The sequence below is a fragment of the Etheostoma cragini genome, chromosome 4, assembly GCF_013103735.1.
Source record: "Etheostoma cragini isolate CJK2018 chromosome 4, CSU_Ecrag_1.0, whole genome shotgun sequence".
Lineage (NCBI taxonomy): Eukaryota > Metazoa > Chordata > Actinopteri > Perciformes > Percidae > Etheostoma > Etheostoma cragini.
This window is the reverse complement of record NC_048410.1, coordinates 5390139-5407456: the sequence shown is the minus strand read 5'-3', so window position 1 is coordinate 5407456 and position 17318 is coordinate 5390139. Positions and strand designations below refer to the sequence as shown.

Below are 17318 nucleotides of genomic sequence, written 5' to 3'. Positions count from 1 at the left end.
TGTTGGTTTTTCCAGTCGCTGCCATCTCGCCAGTAAAAAGAGTTTGTATACACAACAACGTTCTCAATGCTCAAGGTCATGTGTAGAGCCCCTGGTGACACTTTGAGCAAAGTTTCAGTGTTTTCAGTGTTAGTAGTGTTTTAAAAATAGTGGTTTTGATGTGATCGTAGAAGTGCCCCTAGCTCCTCCGTCCAAAAGGCCATTTGACCCAAAACAAAAATTTCCTAGGTTGCATTTTGGTGAGAGTTACGCTTTAAGTGAAGCTTCAAAATACAAGCTACTCCGTTAGTCGGAACAGGACAGGGTTTAATAAAGAATCATCTCTAGTGTGCTGGTAAGTGAAGAGCCACACACAATTCTAAAAAGCTGCTTGAAATTCTAATTTGACAAACATTATTAAGCACTTGCCTTGACCATCACTTTGATGGTGAAGCAGTTTAAGTATTTTCCGGCTACTGATTTATTTAGTGACCCAAGTTCAAAGACAAATTCGTATACATGCTGTTTGAGCTGTTGATATCTAGTCGATACAAAAGCAACGGGAACAGATAATTGAAAATTTGCAGCACCATGTATTCCAAAGAAACAAGTGATTTACATTCACAACAAAGCCAAGACTTGAAAGAAATATATCAAATTGGATTTTGGAATGCCTTTGCCTGCTGAGGCCCACCAGACAGCTGCCATTAAAACAAATCTGGACTTGGCTGCAGGATTCAAGGCAAGGACATCTGCTCCCTCATCATAGAGGTGCTCTATTTTTGAACCAAATGGACTGTCAGTTGTAATTTCTCTACTGGTCACTCATCCTGAAATAGTGTCTCGCTCCCTTATCAATATGATGCATGGCTCTTGTAAGTATAAAGTGTCTCTTAGTATGTTTTGTTCTTTGAGGCTGCACTTGGCAGGACATTAGGGAAAAATCTTATTAGCTTAGATCAAAGTGGGGCTTGCAACACTCACTAACAATAGGCTACCAATAAGTCAATGTGTGAGCTTTAAAGGTGCTGATACTCATAATGTGTCACATTTTCTGGCCAGCTGTCATGCGATAAGCTAAACAAATGCTGGCTGTAGCCTCAAATTTGAATTTATCATCTAACTCTCCACAAGAAAGCGGATGAGCATATTCCCCAAAATATTGCTTTAAACATGTCATCGATAGGCAACCTAACTGAGAGCAAGTGGAATGAGACCACAAGCTGTACACTATGCCTCAAGAGAAAACAGTCATTAAGTCCCGGAACTGATTAACAAATTGCAGTTATAAAAGAATTGCTTGAAAATGCTTGTACCAACTAAAAGTGAGGAAACATAAAGGTGGAATACATGTCTAAAACTTAATAACCTCGATTTAAAGAAGGACAGAATCATGACAGTTACATTTTGCTTGTCACGTCACTTTGGTATGAAATACCATGTGGTTTTATGTGTGGGTGCTTCAACTTGCTGTGTTTGCAAGCCAAATATACCTCCACTATCATTCAGACAATAGTCTTCTAAGAACAGTTATTTTCCTTTAGGACGTTATTGTGAATTCTGCAAATCGTGCCAGACAAACAAAGCAATTGAAAATACGTTTCTATCCGACCAACAGTGCAATAAGGACACGTACAACTTAAAAAAAATATATGTAATACAAAATTCCTGTTGTTAGGCTACTCTCAAAATAGTCAAAAGGCATACTTGATACGTTTGTTATTGTATGGAGGGGGTGGAGCAGGTTTGGTGGGGAACTTCACCTCATGTGATTAATAATGGTTGCTAGGTGACCATCCTGGAAGTGAGCCATTCATTTGCTGCACAGCTCTTCAACAGTCAGGCTTTGAGAGCAGCCTTCGTGCACCTCCGAACCATCCACTGTGGTCCGAATCACCTCCTGTATGCATAGCTGGTTGCCATATGGATTCCAGGGACATCTGACTAAAAAATGACATGAAACATTTGAGGAGATTTTTTCATATATTTGTACACTTGCTGTAAGGACAGTAGTTGTGCATTGCCAGATCTATCTCTGAAGGACAGCCACACTGACTTTTGTTTTTTGTTCTATTATACTACTGCTGTATGCATCTGATCACATTCAACTGCAGAATGAGTTCATGATAATAAGTTTTGATACATTTTTTTATGAACAGAGCCGTTTTCCGTCTTAGTGCTATGCTAACCTGCTGCTGGTTGTAGCTCAACACTTACTTAGACTGGTAACAGTGACTCTTGGCTAGACAGTAATTAAGAATTATTTCCTAAAATGTTAAACTATTCTTTTCATTTAAGTTTTTTTTTTTTTTTTTTTTAAGAACATTGTTGGGAAGTTTTTCCCTTTGTTTCAGAGTGACAGTGGATAGACAGGAAAAGTGGGAGAGATATCGGGGGTTGACTCGCAGCAAAGGACCGCAGGTCGGATTCAAACCCGGGCCGCTGAGAAGTCCCCAGCCTACATGGTGTGCACGCTCTTATTGGGTGAGCTAGAGGTCGCCCCCATTTAAGTTTTTAATTCTTGAGTGTATAGGTCAGATCAGGTACAATGCAAACAACAGCGATTTTGAAAAAGAAAATCTCAGGTTACCCTCACAGAGGAGAAAATATAGGTTGAAATAAAAACATCCTGCGCTATTCGCCTCTCCACCGGGTGACACAAAAACGAATAAACTTGGCAGAACCCCCCCCCCCCCCCCCCCCCCCCCCCCCCCCCCCCCCCCCCCCCCCCCCATTAAGTCTCTCTCAGGCCTTGTGTGGATGGAGCACTGGTCCCATTTCTGGATGAAACCCTGGTCTCCATCCTAATTAACCCAGATGAGGATATTAATACGATGAAAGCAGGTCTAGACTAGAAACGGGGCCAATTGAACAGAGAAGGTCCTGATTTCAGAACGGTCACACTGAAGTGGGACAACTTCACTCCCCCCTTTGACAGGGGAATAGTCTGTTTCTATATAAAAATACCCCCTGGCCTTTTTTAATTGGTCCCACCTCTCTTGAGGCTTGAGAGCAATGAGAAGCTGAGAATATCTGCAAGGGAAGGCTTCACTGTATGAAGACAGAAAATAAAAGTCAAGTTGATGGAAACATATGACAGCTTCTACTTCAACTGAGCATTTTAGCGTTTTGTTTTTGACTGACATGACCACTTCCTACTGCAAAAAGCTATCTATATTCAACACAATGCTTTCAATAGTCACTTCAATTTTGTAGCCTATGAGGCCATTAAAAAAAAAACTATTGAACATCCTTCCTCCCATCATTGGCAGTTCACATCTGCAGCTTCTCTTTCTTCCAGATGTATGTCCTGTGTGAGAAATGGGACTTAATTGTGCCAGGACAGGATAGGACAGCTGCAAGCCTGTAAATCAGACATGTCCTATTTAAAACAAGCATCCCATGATAGATCAAAGGGAGTGTACATGTCAAATGACTGGAATATCAACAAGTTTACTCTCTCAGAGCATAGCCTTGAGATTTAGTTTTTATTGCATGATCTTGTATTGAGTCAGAGATAGTGGCAGATCAGGAGACACCGGTTGAATCAAAGAAGAAAAAATGACGGCCACCGACGTGCCTCATCCAGCTGATTGCACGCATGGAGCCATCAACAACTTCATTGTCTTGTTATAATGAGTGGTTAAACTGACCAAGATTTCAGAGAAACTGAAAATAGGCCGAGACAACTATTTTTTCCCCTTCTTTTCTTAATCAGGAGAAAAAGGACAAAAATCTTTTCTCCATCATTTGGAAAAACAAATCCATCTCTTCACATTCAGATAAAAAATAAATGCGATAGAAATATTAATTTAAACGATTTCAGTTGATAATAGATAAATCCAATGGAAGGAACTGGACACAGTGGTTGGCACCACAGTGGCACTCTTTCCTCTGGAGTCCATCTGCCCTACTGGCCTGTATGGCAGCGTCACTTTGTGTGGCCAGCAGCTCTCCAGGAGGTTGGTTACTGTATCCTCCTGAGTAGTCAAAGGTCAGCTCCTCTTTTGCATCAATATTCCGCCCAGCAAACAGCGCCAGCCTAGGAACCACAGAGTGCACACGGACTGGCTGCATGAACAGATTGGGCTGGCAGGCGTGGTTGAGAAAGCGGCCTACGTTTCCCACCATGGCAGGGTCCACAAATGTCTCAGTGACGGAGCCTGTACCTGCATGCTCCCTTACGCCAATGATGTAGTTATTATCCCCAGATCTCTGGGCTCGCTGTCTGCGTCTGGCCTCCTCAAAACTGATCACCTCTCCTGCATACTCGCACACAAATGTCCCGTGTGGAATGGCCTCTAGTGTCCGCACTCCCCAGCCCCTCTTCTCGGTGCTGTAAACCTCCAACCTGAGTCTTAGCCCTCTCTGCACCACCCGGTTAGAGCAGGCATCACTGCATGTGCAAAGGGCATTACACTCAAACAGAGGAGAGCAGTACCCAGAGTTCGTTTTGCTGAGGTTCAGCCGTGTGCCGGTGGTGTCGTACGCCTGCCCATATGTCTGCAGGCAGGAGCAGTTCTCAGGGAAGCAGGAGCGGGAAAGGCAGGAGCATCCAGGAAGGGTGACTTCACTTGGGTCAATAGTGCATCCTGGTCCCTGAATATTATCTGGTGAATACTGAAAAAAAGACAACAAAGAGCACTTTTAGTTAAAGTTTAAAACTGTAAATAACAGAAGCACAAAACAAATAAACAAAAACTGTTTTGATGTGAGGCCAAAATGCTCATAATTCCTGAAAATATTCAATGTACAGCTGAAACAAATATTGATTTTCTGTTGTTGGACATCTTATCTTATATCTTGATTATTGACAAATAATTCTATTCAAAATATTACTCAACATTTACAGGTTCCAGCTTCTAAATTGTGAGGTTTTGCTGCTTGTCTTTGTCAAATGTGATAGTAAACTGAATACATTTGAGTTCAGGGCTGTTGATCAAGCCAAACAATTGGAAACGCCACTTTGAGCTTTGGGAAATTGTGACAGTCATTTCATAGACAAAAAGATTGATAAATAAAAGAATTTGCAGATATTTCATTAATAAAAATAACAGTAGAAGAAAAGCACAGGTCTGAATACTTTGCTGCCAACGTGAAACCTATCAACCTACTTAAACAAACACATAACCACATGCAATAGTTTCACCACATTCAATGATAATGATGACTTACATGACTATACAATGTGTTTTTAAAAACTGGTTACATCATAATTGAAGCATTGTGAGCAAGGAGTGTTAACTAGGACAACTCCTTTAGTTCTATATAGGCTATATGGGTTATTTTTGATTCCATGTGTTGCAGTCAGAGGCAATGTCTGTAGCCCTTAATGATTTGCTGTCATCTGCTGGTAAAACAATGTATCTCATTTGATAGAGTTGGCACCGTAAATAAAATACATTACAATTACTATGATGTTTATTATCTAATGTTTTCCAAAAAATATGTGAACATAGTATTGCAGTGTATTCCTGGCATCCCTAAATCTTTGGTATGCAGTGTAAAACTTATTTTAGTGAAAATAAATTTGGAAAGCACATGAAGCCAGATGGTATCTGGTATCAGCTGCTACTAATATACTGCATATATAATAGTATGGGTGTAAGTGCTGTCTGATAAACAACAAAGTTGAAGTTGAGGTGGTTGAGGTTGAAACAGTGTCGCCTTTACAAAGTCTGTCCATCAGAGACAGCTGTATTTTTCAAAAATAATTTATTTTTACAAAAAAAATAACATGTAAAAACAGTATAGCCTGTTAACAAAGTTTTGATTGGTGGACTCAGTATGTGCTATGTTGTCGTGTATGTTCATTCTCTGGCAGATACAGATGGGATGAGGTGGCACTGTCAGCTGGCATATAATACTGCACAATAAAACGTAACAAGTGACCAAGAGTCTTTCTTTAACTGTCTATGCCAAGAATATGCCTTTATGTATAGAGGACATTTTGACGTGCAACAGAAGAAAAAACGCACGTAAAGAATACAATGAATAATGGCTGAATTCGATTTATCTGCTAAAGTTTCAGGGTTCCGGTGCCGTACCTGCTGTCCCCCTGTCAGTCTTCTGGACACTTGAACACAACAGAGCCTTCGTTAACGTTATTAGTAACTCCTGTGGTTTTCCTACAATGACAAGTCGGCCTTTTAGCCTAGCAAAGAGCAGTCACTGTGTTGTTGCTGTTTTTAATTTGTGACTTCCAAAATGTAGTTTCTTCTCTAATTGGCGTATGAGTTAGCTGAACAGACGTAGCTAAAATAGCATTAAATTATATTAAACACGCACGTTACAAAACTCCTCTCGCAATAACGGGAACAAACCACTGAAGGTGGAAGAGCTATGTGATAACTAAGAAGAAAGAAATGCTACGTAACGTTACCTGAAATCCAGGAAACTTCGTTACGGCTATACTCCACTCAATTGAAACAGGAACATTCTCGAGGCCGTTGCTCAAATCTACATGTATGTCAGAACTCATATCCTAACTTTTAAATGATGGTATAAAAGCAGAGTAGCTGGATGTACAACAACTCGAACCTAAAAGTTGTAACTTCCGGTAGTTTAATTACAGGCTAGCTCCCTCCAGTGGCGTATTTGTATTATTACATCACTTCCTGTAATAATAAACAGTGCAGGGCTTGACCATAGACTACATTGATGGTCTATGGGCTTGACCCTCGTGCCATGTAGGCCATACTCAAGATAAAAGTGGGCAGCAGCAGCGTATTAAGGACAAACACAGCACAGGCACAGCATGAGATGATTGTCTAACCGAAACTACTCTAAGGGTGGAACTAGAGAGCATTAGAAACGATAAATCGGTTGTTAGAGTGCCACCTATATATTCTGTTTAATTTAAAAAGTCTATCCCATTTGTTCAACAATCCTCTTCTTACTTTGCTGGATGGCAGAAGTGTATTATTAAAACAAAAACAAAAAAGTGGTGTATTATTCAGACAGCTGTAGTAATCATATGGCCTGCAGATGGCAGGAATAGATAGGCAACATACTGGTATCTTCATATGAAACCCCAACTGAACATCTGCATTGGGAACAAGTGAAATTAAGAGAATTAGATGATAGAAAATTAGAAGGAATAGATTAAAACATATGCCAAACCCTCATTCAAAATCATGAATCTTTAATACACAGGCACTCTTTTATACGCTCTATATATACTCATCTGCTCCCTTTCTTAAGATAAAGTACATTTAATTCCAAAGAGCATCATCTTACCACCCACATGAGCAAACAAAACCATGGCCATGTGAGTATGCCTGTGGCACCCTGTGGGTTCATAGCAGCCCGGACAAACACAACACATAGGTGGTTAAGGTCAGTGAGAAGATCTAATAATTCAAGGACTTTTTTTCAGCTGTGTTTGTTAGCTCTGGTGTCTACTGTCAGATGATTTCAGACTATTGATACTACTATTATTTTTCCCATGACTCCAGAGTGAAGCGTAAATAGTCATTTTGTGTGAATGTTGTTGTTTTTTTCAGTAGAAATAAAATTATTTAGAGTGTCCATGCCTAACCTTTCTATGGTTTTATAATGTTGCCATGTGTATTTTATGTGCAGTATGTATTTGTATTTATATTCTCTGGTGGCTATCTGAGGCGATGAGATGGGGGGTGTTTCCATTCTGCAGACAAGTGACCGAGGATTTTCCGTAGAGAATCAGCCTACATCTTTATCCTTGGGCTAGTGCTGTCAGTTAGTCCTGCATCTAGGTTTCACAGATCACATACTCAATCACAAGCTGAAATGTTGGAGGCTTCATGAACCAACTATTGTGCTCTCAGATCTCAGGTCTCAGAAGATGAAATAGCTAATACATGACATGCAATTGTACATCTACACATGTGTAGTGCGTTCCTATTTGATAAATAGCACTAACACAAAGTACATCTCCTGGGAATGTGATAAGTATTGGAAAAATACAAATTTTGACCCAAGGTTGTGCTAGATGGAATGTCAGGAACACAAAAATATTATAATTCATCCTGAAGAGGAAAGAACATTTGTGTAATTTCATGGCAATCCGTCAAATACTTATCAAGATTCTTCATGCAAACCACAGATGTCAACATCATGTTAGTTCTAAAGGAAAGTCAGGGACTCACCATTTTCTTTGGGATTTAACCTCTGGGAACCATGAATGTATGAACAAAATAATTTTCTTATCCATCATAGATGCTGAGATTTTTCACAGGAAGTAAAAACTCTAACCCTTGGCAAGTTGATGGTGCTGCAGGAATACTAATTCTGATGACTGAATTTTTAAGATTATGGTGAAAATGTAATTGTAAGTTAAAGTGTAATTTCCCTCATGTACCACATATATCTTAGAGCAGTAATATACTGCTTTTTCTATTGTTCACTCTAAAGATTTATGGCGTGATTTTTAACACACACACACACACACACACACACACACACAAGCAGGAGCAACACATGAGCAGAACTTGGATTGGCTGGACCACAATTGGTTGAGGAGTTAATGAACCAAAAGCATGAAAGAGCATGCTCTCTGGGGAGATTATTAACAACAGTCCAGCACTCCCTCTGCTACTGTGCTGATTGACTTGCCCTCATATTGGCTGCGATGTTTCTCCCAGCTTGTGAGGAGAGCCGCGCTGTGGCCTAGTGGATACACTGTTGTCTGATCTGACAGTGGAGAACAAAAGAAATTTCAAAGGTTTCCCTCATCTGCCTTTGTCAGCCTGAGTAGGCATGATTATAATTACCCCAGTTTTATCTGGCTACATCACTAAGTTCATCAAAGGCAGTAAAACAAACAGGACGACAGACATGCAGAGATTAGTCACAGAGAGGATTGGAAAACTAAGGCATTGTATTTTTAAATCAAGGTGAAAAACACAAGAAAGATTCAAGTACACAAACAAAGAAACTAATGTCAAACTTTTGACTGAAAACAGGATTCGCAGAAAGATGACTTCAGCCTGCAGCAGTCATCCTACAAGACTCCTGGTTGGCTTCCTCTGCTGCCAGGCAACTGCAGTGACAGTGTGATTTACTCACATGACAAGATTTTGCATAGCAATTAAGTAAGGACTCAGAGGGTTTTATCAGCCTACTGAGGCAACATATTCAGGGATTCACTCCGAGTTTAAAGAATAAATGAAGTTTGATATAAATTTAGAACAAGACAAGTGTTCATCAAGACTGTTGCCACCTAACAACATCTGTGTTCCTTCATTAAAAACCTTTGCTTTTCTACCAATGCTGTCCGAGGAGACAACACACAGCAATCCTAGCTAGCTGTGCTACAGTACGAACAACAGGACTTGTTTGAGTTTTGCTACCACGGCAAAGTAATACTTAGAAGCTCAGTTTGAACAGAAGAAGCTGTTTCTTTAATGTGTTTGGTTTGAAAAAAAAACCTTATGCCAACAAGAACCTAGGTGAGCATGTCTACTGTGGAAAAGAGTTCTGCAAGGAACAATAAATTGACAACATCCTCAAACCTTTATCAGAATGTGGCAGACATAAAGTTATACCATCGTCGATGGAGCAGTATTTTTCCACAGGAAATGTTAATTTTATGCTATTAGAATGTGGCAGCCCATCATATTCTGTAAAATTTGTCATTTAAACCATGCAAATGTAATCAGTAGTTTGTCAGGTTGACATAACACCACAGAAAGCAACATGGAATGTGTAAAATGGTAAACTTCTTTATTTTTAAGATAATACTTTGGCCTTCATTTCATAGGAAGTCAGGAAACGAGGGTGGATGACATGCAGCAGTGAGGGCTGAGCCTTAGTTATGTATAAAAAAGTTAGTTACAAAGTTATTAGAGTATGCAGCATGATCAAATCAAATTACTAGCTCAAAATGGCAAGCAAGATTCAACGAGGTCCAGCACAGCAGTGCATGATATCCAGCAATCAATGCACAGCTTTCACAAATCAAAGTCAACCAGCCATGTCTTGAGGTTCTGTTCTTCCAATCCAATCAATACCCTTTGTTTCCACTTAGCCAGCTATGGGTCAGTGTCTGTATTTGAAATGACAGCGTGACACGTGAAGACTTTCTCGACAGGACCCATTGTACTGTGGAAAGACAAAAGAGTCTTTCACCTCAGACAATCTTTTTGCATTTAGTTTTTGTTTAAAAGACGTGTTCGCTATGTCAAACTCAAGCTGGACCCAACGTTAAATCAGTGTTAAACAGCATTGGTATTTAAAAGTTGCTGGTGAATTCAGGTCCAGTGTGGCTGTGGGACAACCTGTCAGCCACTGATTATGAACAGTTCAAGATACTCCTGGATCACTGAGGTACACTGGCACAGGTTTTACATTATCTGTAACTGTCAGCAGGTGTGCCAGGAAACAGTGTGTGCGCTCACTGTTCACTGCTCGTTTTAAGCCAATCATCAGTAATGACTATGCAACTAAACTGGATCCATGTTTCTCTGGGCTGTCACTACGTTCTGCATCCAGCACACACACAGGCATGAAATGGGCTGTCTAAAAGAAGTCAATTTGCGCCATCACAACAGAGAATTAAGACAATACGCACACAGCAATGTACACCATTTAATGTGGTGTCGTTATCATGGAAAATGGAAACAGGTTTTGTACAATGGAAGGCAACGTGTTTTTGTTCCTTGCATACAAATGTAACCTAGTTAACATGATCCGTTAGCAAATATTTACTTTGGGCTGGGGCAAGAAATAGCTGGTAGTCAGAAAGAAGATACTGTTATAATGAAGACAGTCACAGTCTCTAATTTAGCTGTTCTTTATACTTCTCAAATCCACGTTTAAGATATATGTCTTTGAAGTTAAACTGAATGGTTGCATGGTCCTCTTCAAGTAAACTAAACAAGAGTTTAAGCCGTGCTGGGTCGAGGCGGTACTTAACCCTTCTATGGTATTTGGGTCAAATTGCCCCAATTTAAAATTTTTACAAGAAGAAAAATTGTTACAAACGTACATTTTTTTCTACCTGAAAATCAATGGCCTTACCTTATTTTCTTTGATAAACATGTATTCCTGACTCAATTCAGAAAATTATTCTGGACATGATCACTTCTGTTTTTTCCATAGTGGATTTTGAACAAATTTTGTAATGAATTATTACCTTACGAAAAAAAACAAATCCCACTTCCATTTTAATTGTGTTCTAGTTGAGACTGATTGCATTCCCTGAACATATACAGTATGTTATCTTAATTGTTTGAAATTGAGAAGAAGACAATGTTTGTTAATAGATTATGAAGTAAACTTTTATTTCAGAATTGTTAAAACCCCAAATAAGTCACGGGTCAATTTGACCCGAAGAATACCAGAGGGCTCGAAAGTGAAGACAATACAAGGGTTAAACACTCTGATGCTTTGAAGAGTTTAGGTTTCCACAAAATTGTTATTGCGCCCAGACAACGTGTGTGGGGCAGCGGCTTATTCACTGTCCCATTCTAGCAGCCTAAAATCTGCTATTTTATATGCGCTTATATGTTTAAATGATTTTAGGGGTCTTTAATGTTTAATTTCTTGTACTGTACTGCACTGTAACTTTTATTTTAATCTTTTTATGTAAAGCACTGTGAATCGCTCTGTTGATGACTTGTGCTATACAAATAAAGCTGCCTTCACTTTGAACTAAATGCTTATATTGAAATGAAATGTTGAGTTAATGATGTGTTACATATAGAGGAACTCCATCAATGTTATCACAATTCATCCTGAGGGGTATATAAATGTCTAAACCCAATGTCACTAGTAATCCATTCAATTGCTAGTTAGATAAATAGATGGATATTTATTGTGCCCCAAAAAAATGGGAAATTACAGTTTTTACGGCAGCAAAATATCAGTCACACAGCACAGAATATATATGAACTACTATGATACAATATACTTGAAATAATAGGATACAATACAATATACACAAGATGATAGGATAAAATACAAGAACAAATATTTAAAATATATACAACTTGGGAATACATTGAGACATCTAACTCAAAGCCACAAATGTCGCCCTCATGGTATTGCCACAGAAAAGGTCTGGGCATCACCAAAGTCATTAGGATTCATCTGGGCACGATTAATATTTGGACAGTTGTTTTGTGCCATTCCTTCCATTAGACGGTAATGCATTTTACTGGGTAAGTGAAAACCTTGAACAGCTGGTGGCACTAGAGAAAAAACTCATTGGCTTACCAAAGTCATGAGGACTCACCTATGCAACAATTGTGTCCGTGCCAAATGTAAAATCAATCAGTCCAACAGTTGAGATACTTCAGACCAAAAGGATGGACTAACCAACTACCCTAGGGCCTGACTGCTAAAATGGCAAATAAATGCTGAGTTAAATCATGGCCTTTTGTCTCATCTCCTGAGAACCTGATACTCATGGTCTTGTGTTGTAGGACACAAGATAATATCATTAAGGTTACACAATGTCTATCAGTGAGAACGCTCACTGTCTCTCATGCTCCACTGTAAACAAAGACCTTTATAAAGGCAGGACCAATTTGGATTTTGTTAGTCAGCAGATGGTCAACCTTTTCTGACCTCACTTCTAATGTCACCCTTGTGCTGAAGGGAAAGTCAGAAGCAGCAGAAGGTCAGGCCAAATTATGTTGGAAATATTGCTATACAAGGCTAAAATCTGCTGGCCCTCATTTGTTGTAACACAAATGCAAAACATGCAAACAAAGCACATGCATGTGTGTGGCTACTTACTGTTTGCACCAACACATAAACACTCACACGAGAACATTTTGTACTATTTTGATGACAAGGAAATCAATTGAGTAATCAAATAAGGCCACCTCTGATTGTGATGTCCCATTATTATTTCACTTCCATGCTTTAAAGCAGCGTGTTGGCTGTAAAATCAGTGAAATAAGAATGTGTGTGCTTTTAAAATATAATTTAGTTTGTTCTGTAGGCTTGTATTTTCTGTTTCTGAAATTAGACTATTTTTACCCATGGATTGTGACTTTCATAACTACGGAGCATTGTACATGCCTGTTTAAATAGAACAAAGACAGCCGTGACAGAAGGAGCAATGTCTAAGAGGATGGAAATGAGAAACCAAGCCTCTTTGTCAGCAGTGACACTTACCACACATTCATACGTACAGTATGCTGCAGGCAAGAAGTGAAGCTGTTTAATTGGGCCCTGGGAGAATCCAGCAGAACAATCCGGCCAACAGTTCATTATGCATTTAACAGATGATTAACATTACCAAAATTCTTTGTTTCCACACTTCTATTGTGATTTTTTCCCACAGTACACCTCCATGATTGCTGTAAAATAGCATAAAAGCAACAATCTCATCACAGTACAAGTGAGATACACAAAAAAACAATTGAAACTAAATTTCTCCCCTTGTGATTGTATTCCACACTACGCTACACTTCAGCACTACACTATTAAAAACTTAGGTTTCCTGTTTAGGTGATACTGGTGGAACTCACCTCATTGTCCCGTTGACTGAAACAGGCTATTTGCATTGCGATAGAAAAACTCATGTATGATGATGAAGGCACACTCTCCTCATTGCTTTGTGTGCTGTGGATTGGTGTTTACAGGAAAGGGTTTCCATGCCTTCAAACTGTGCCAGGAAAATACAACTCCCAGAAACATCAAACATGTTGTCATCCAGCAGGTGGTAACACAATGGTTGGCGCCAATGCTGAAAACCCATGTAAACATAATTTCTTCAAGACCAAGAGCCTACAGCCTCTGTACCAGCATTTTGAGGCTGTACTACAGTATGGCACAGTGGAGCTTTGGCTTAAAGCTTTAATGAAACCTTTTGATATTAACGAACGTCCGTTACATTCAAGCCATTACCAAATGAGTTGATACAATGCTAATTAAGACTCCAGCTCCACACAACTCTCTGTCTATTTCTCAGTATGGCTGTGTTCGGAAGATTGTGTCGTCTGGCAACTTTTACGCGCAGAAGCTCGAGTGAAGATAATTACTAATTAAGATAATTAGTGTTTGTATAGTTAGAAGATAATTATTACTTAAGAGTCCATCATGTTTTTCTAATCCTCCGCAACCTCCTTTGCTACTAGCAACTGCGTGGAGGAGGGGTGGGGGGCTGTGTGTGAACACGGAAGACTTGAATCATATGGACGCGATTGCATTACATATGATGCAATATTACATATTGCATTACATACATAGGGGCCACAGAAACTACGCACCGTAGCTTTCATTGTGAAAAAAAGGTTATTTATTTAGGACTAGACTTAAAGTAGGCTACAATTGAGGCTGATGCATGTCATTAGTTTTGTATTGTAAGTGTTGGCCAAATAAATTTTTTTTTACAAATCTGCACTTACTGTAATGGAAAGCAAGATAAAAAGTCAGGGGATCCCCAAAAATCTTTAGGATACATTAAAATAAACGTACAAATTAAAATAAAAGTACCATAGAAATTGTGGGAGTTCAGGCAAAACAAAGAGCTTTAACTTTACCACCTGCACAGTATCATTCGTGAATTGCTTGCTGGGTAATATGCTTTGCGTGTAGTTAGATTTACCTTTGTAAGTGTGAGATTTTGGGAATAATAAGAGAACAGACTCACAGGTGCTGACTCTGCAGGGCAGCCAGTGCTCTCAGTAAGAGGTGTGAAGTCACACCCACACTCTCAAAATAACCAAGGCAGTGTGTTCATGGCCTAAACCCAACAACAAGCCATGATGACTTTGGTTACGCATGGCTCCTCCTTCAGTCTTGGATAATCAATCTATGTGAGATGACCTTGTGTTGAACCTTGTTGATGATCATCACATTGTCCCAGTACAGGTAGCAAAGAGCCACGGCACTCTGAGCCATCACAAGCTGAGAGCTGTGTGGATTGCCAAAGGCAGTGAAATGCTGTCGGCTTTTCTCACTTGAGTTTCACGTTCATAGCTGCCTATGACTGCACTCAGCTTTGGAGGAGGCTCTTGTATTTTATTCAAAATAGAATTACAATTTTAACTTCACAGGGTAAACTGGAACTGTTTGTGCAAGAGTGCACTGTGCTGAAGCATTACATAGACAACAATGGTTTCTGCACAGTAACTGTGAACCTCTACAGGAACTGTTGGTTAAAATATTTAAATTTAAACAAAACGAGAACAGAATAGCATCATTTCGGTTGTTAAAAGTCTGTCCACGCCATATACTTGAAGTCTCAGTTAGGAAATTAGGAAAAGGAAACTGTCCCAAGCTTTGCTGTCAAAAGTGACCATGTGTGGGGGGAAACTGGTGATACATGTCATTGGTGGAATCAGAAGGGGATGTTTAAAAGGTCTTACACATTTCATGTTCCCTCTCCATTAGGTAGGAAGAGTCATGTCAAGGGGCCATTTGTGTTTCACCTACAGTAGCTGGTAGTACATTAGATATCAGGATTTAGTTGTACAAGCTTATCCCGGCCTGTGCAGCTGCTGCCCATGAGAAGCTATTTCATTTCATAGAGCAGAGATCTTCAACAGGGGGTCCTAGGGGATCCTCTGAGTCAATGCAGGGGCTCCAAATTATTGTAAATTAAAAAAAAAAAAAAAATGGAAAAGTCTAAACATGAATCCAACATATTATCAGCAAATGTAAATCCCCACTGCATACTGGCGTATAGGTTAGGTAGTCACTGAGGTAGCAATCTACAAAGATTTACCGTGCCGCATCTATGTTTAACATTAAAACATGATTTATAAAATCATGCCGACAATTGTTAGACTGTTTGAATTGCTTAGTATTCTATACAAAAAGTTATGTCCAGTATAAAGGTCTTAGGCCGCCCTACAAGTTATTGTAGGCCCAGATCAATATGTATCTTCACTTTATACAATATGTTGTAGGGGGTACCTGCTCCAGCTCTCTTTCAGTTCAGGGGTCCTTGGTTTTAAAACACGTTAAAGATGCCTGAGTGATATCAAAGTTGACAGGCTTATGAACAACCTCTTTTTTTTTATAATTTAATTTATTTAAAAAATCTACTGCATGTCTGTGACTAATAACATAAGGGACTGGTAAAGATGCCATTTTGAATAGCTGTGGATGTAGGGAGAGGCCTGTAAACTTTTTTTTAAATTATTGCTGTGACGTTAAATTCAGCTTATATGTTTGTGAATATTTTGTGAGTGACATTTTAACATGCAAGTTCAGAATTTTATTCAACCAGTTTGCACGTTGTATTCTACAATTGCTCACATAAAGCCCAATAGCTCTCACATTTTGCATCAAATTTGCCTTATTTTTCCTTAGGAATAGTTTATATTCTTCTTTCATACACATTATACATTTGTTGCAAACATTTCTTTAGTTACAAATAACTCACAGGACACTTGGTTCATTTCACACACATTATACTTTACTTAGTTGACCATACAGAAGTATCTTTTAGGGTTGGATGTCATTCTGTTTGTATGACTATTGTTTTTGAGTTTACCAGTGTTGGATTCCACACCCGGGAGGGATCCAGGAAGTCTGCTGGCTTAAAGGGGTGGTGCTTGGAGCAGCTTTATAGGGGAGGTGGTCTAATTGGACACTACCACTGCTTGTTATGTCCATGGGGGGTAGCTTTGTTCTCTCCTTAGATATTTTGGGGTTTAAAATTTTATTTGAGTGTTTTTGTTGAGTTGAGGTTAAGTAAAAGTACATGTCTTTTGGAATAGGTTTTTAGGTGGGTTTTACTGTTCATTGTAGTTTGTGTGGAAGTGTTATTGTTAGTCTCCCCCTGTGTGTCAATATTGGTCTGATCAATATAAAGCAATATAAAAGTCCCCTTTGTTTCTTTTGCAGTAGGTCAGTTGTATTTTTCAGTCTCTTATGTTTAGAGCTTTAGTTACTGTCTGTTTATTTGACCTCTTTTACCGGCCCAAAAACATTATCTTTATTTTGTTGTAGTGCTTTTTTGGGAAATAAAAACCTTTACTTTTGAACTCCACTTGTGACTCCTCTTGCTTAACTGGTTGGGCCCTCACAATCCTACAAACAAGATCTTTATGATGTATTAAAAAGAAGCATGAAGCCCAGCTGAGGAGCACACTGTGCCATTCTACTTCACCTCCAGCTTTTCTTGCTCCACACCTTTTAAAGCGGACATGATGTTTTAGTGGTTTCCCACCTGCTGGGGTGTTGACCTTGTCAGTGGTATTTCCGGCTCTAGGGACTTCTCTCACTTGGCTGCCATGTACCCGCAGGTTGATGGAAGCAGGGGTTGTCATGGAAACAGGCCACTGGAATGGGACACAGTGCAGGCTCTAGGACACAATTTGAAAAGCTTTCATTGATGGCTGTCCCAATAAGCTGATTTCCGGTCTGCCCGCTACCCGCTAAGACGGTTTCAA

At 39.4% G+C, this 17318-nt stretch overlaps 1 protein-coding gene across 1 annotated transcript; it reads right to left on the bottom strand.

The window, feature by feature from the left end:
- Positions 1 to 3124: 3124 nt before the first annotated feature.
- Positions 3125 to 6552, bottom strand: setmar (SET domain and mariner transposase fusion gene). Its single transcript, XM_034868748.1, has 2 exons — positions 6362 to 6552; positions 3125 to 4599 (listed from the first exon to the last, which is right to left on the bottom strand). The coding sequence occupies exons 1-2, from the start codon at positions 6458 to 6460 to the stop codon at positions 3802 to 3804; spliced, it is 897 nt and encodes a 298-aa protein (XP_034724639.1). The 5' UTR covers positions 6461 to 6552; the 3' UTR covers positions 3125 to 3801.
- Positions 6553 to 17318: the final 10766 nt, after the last annotated feature.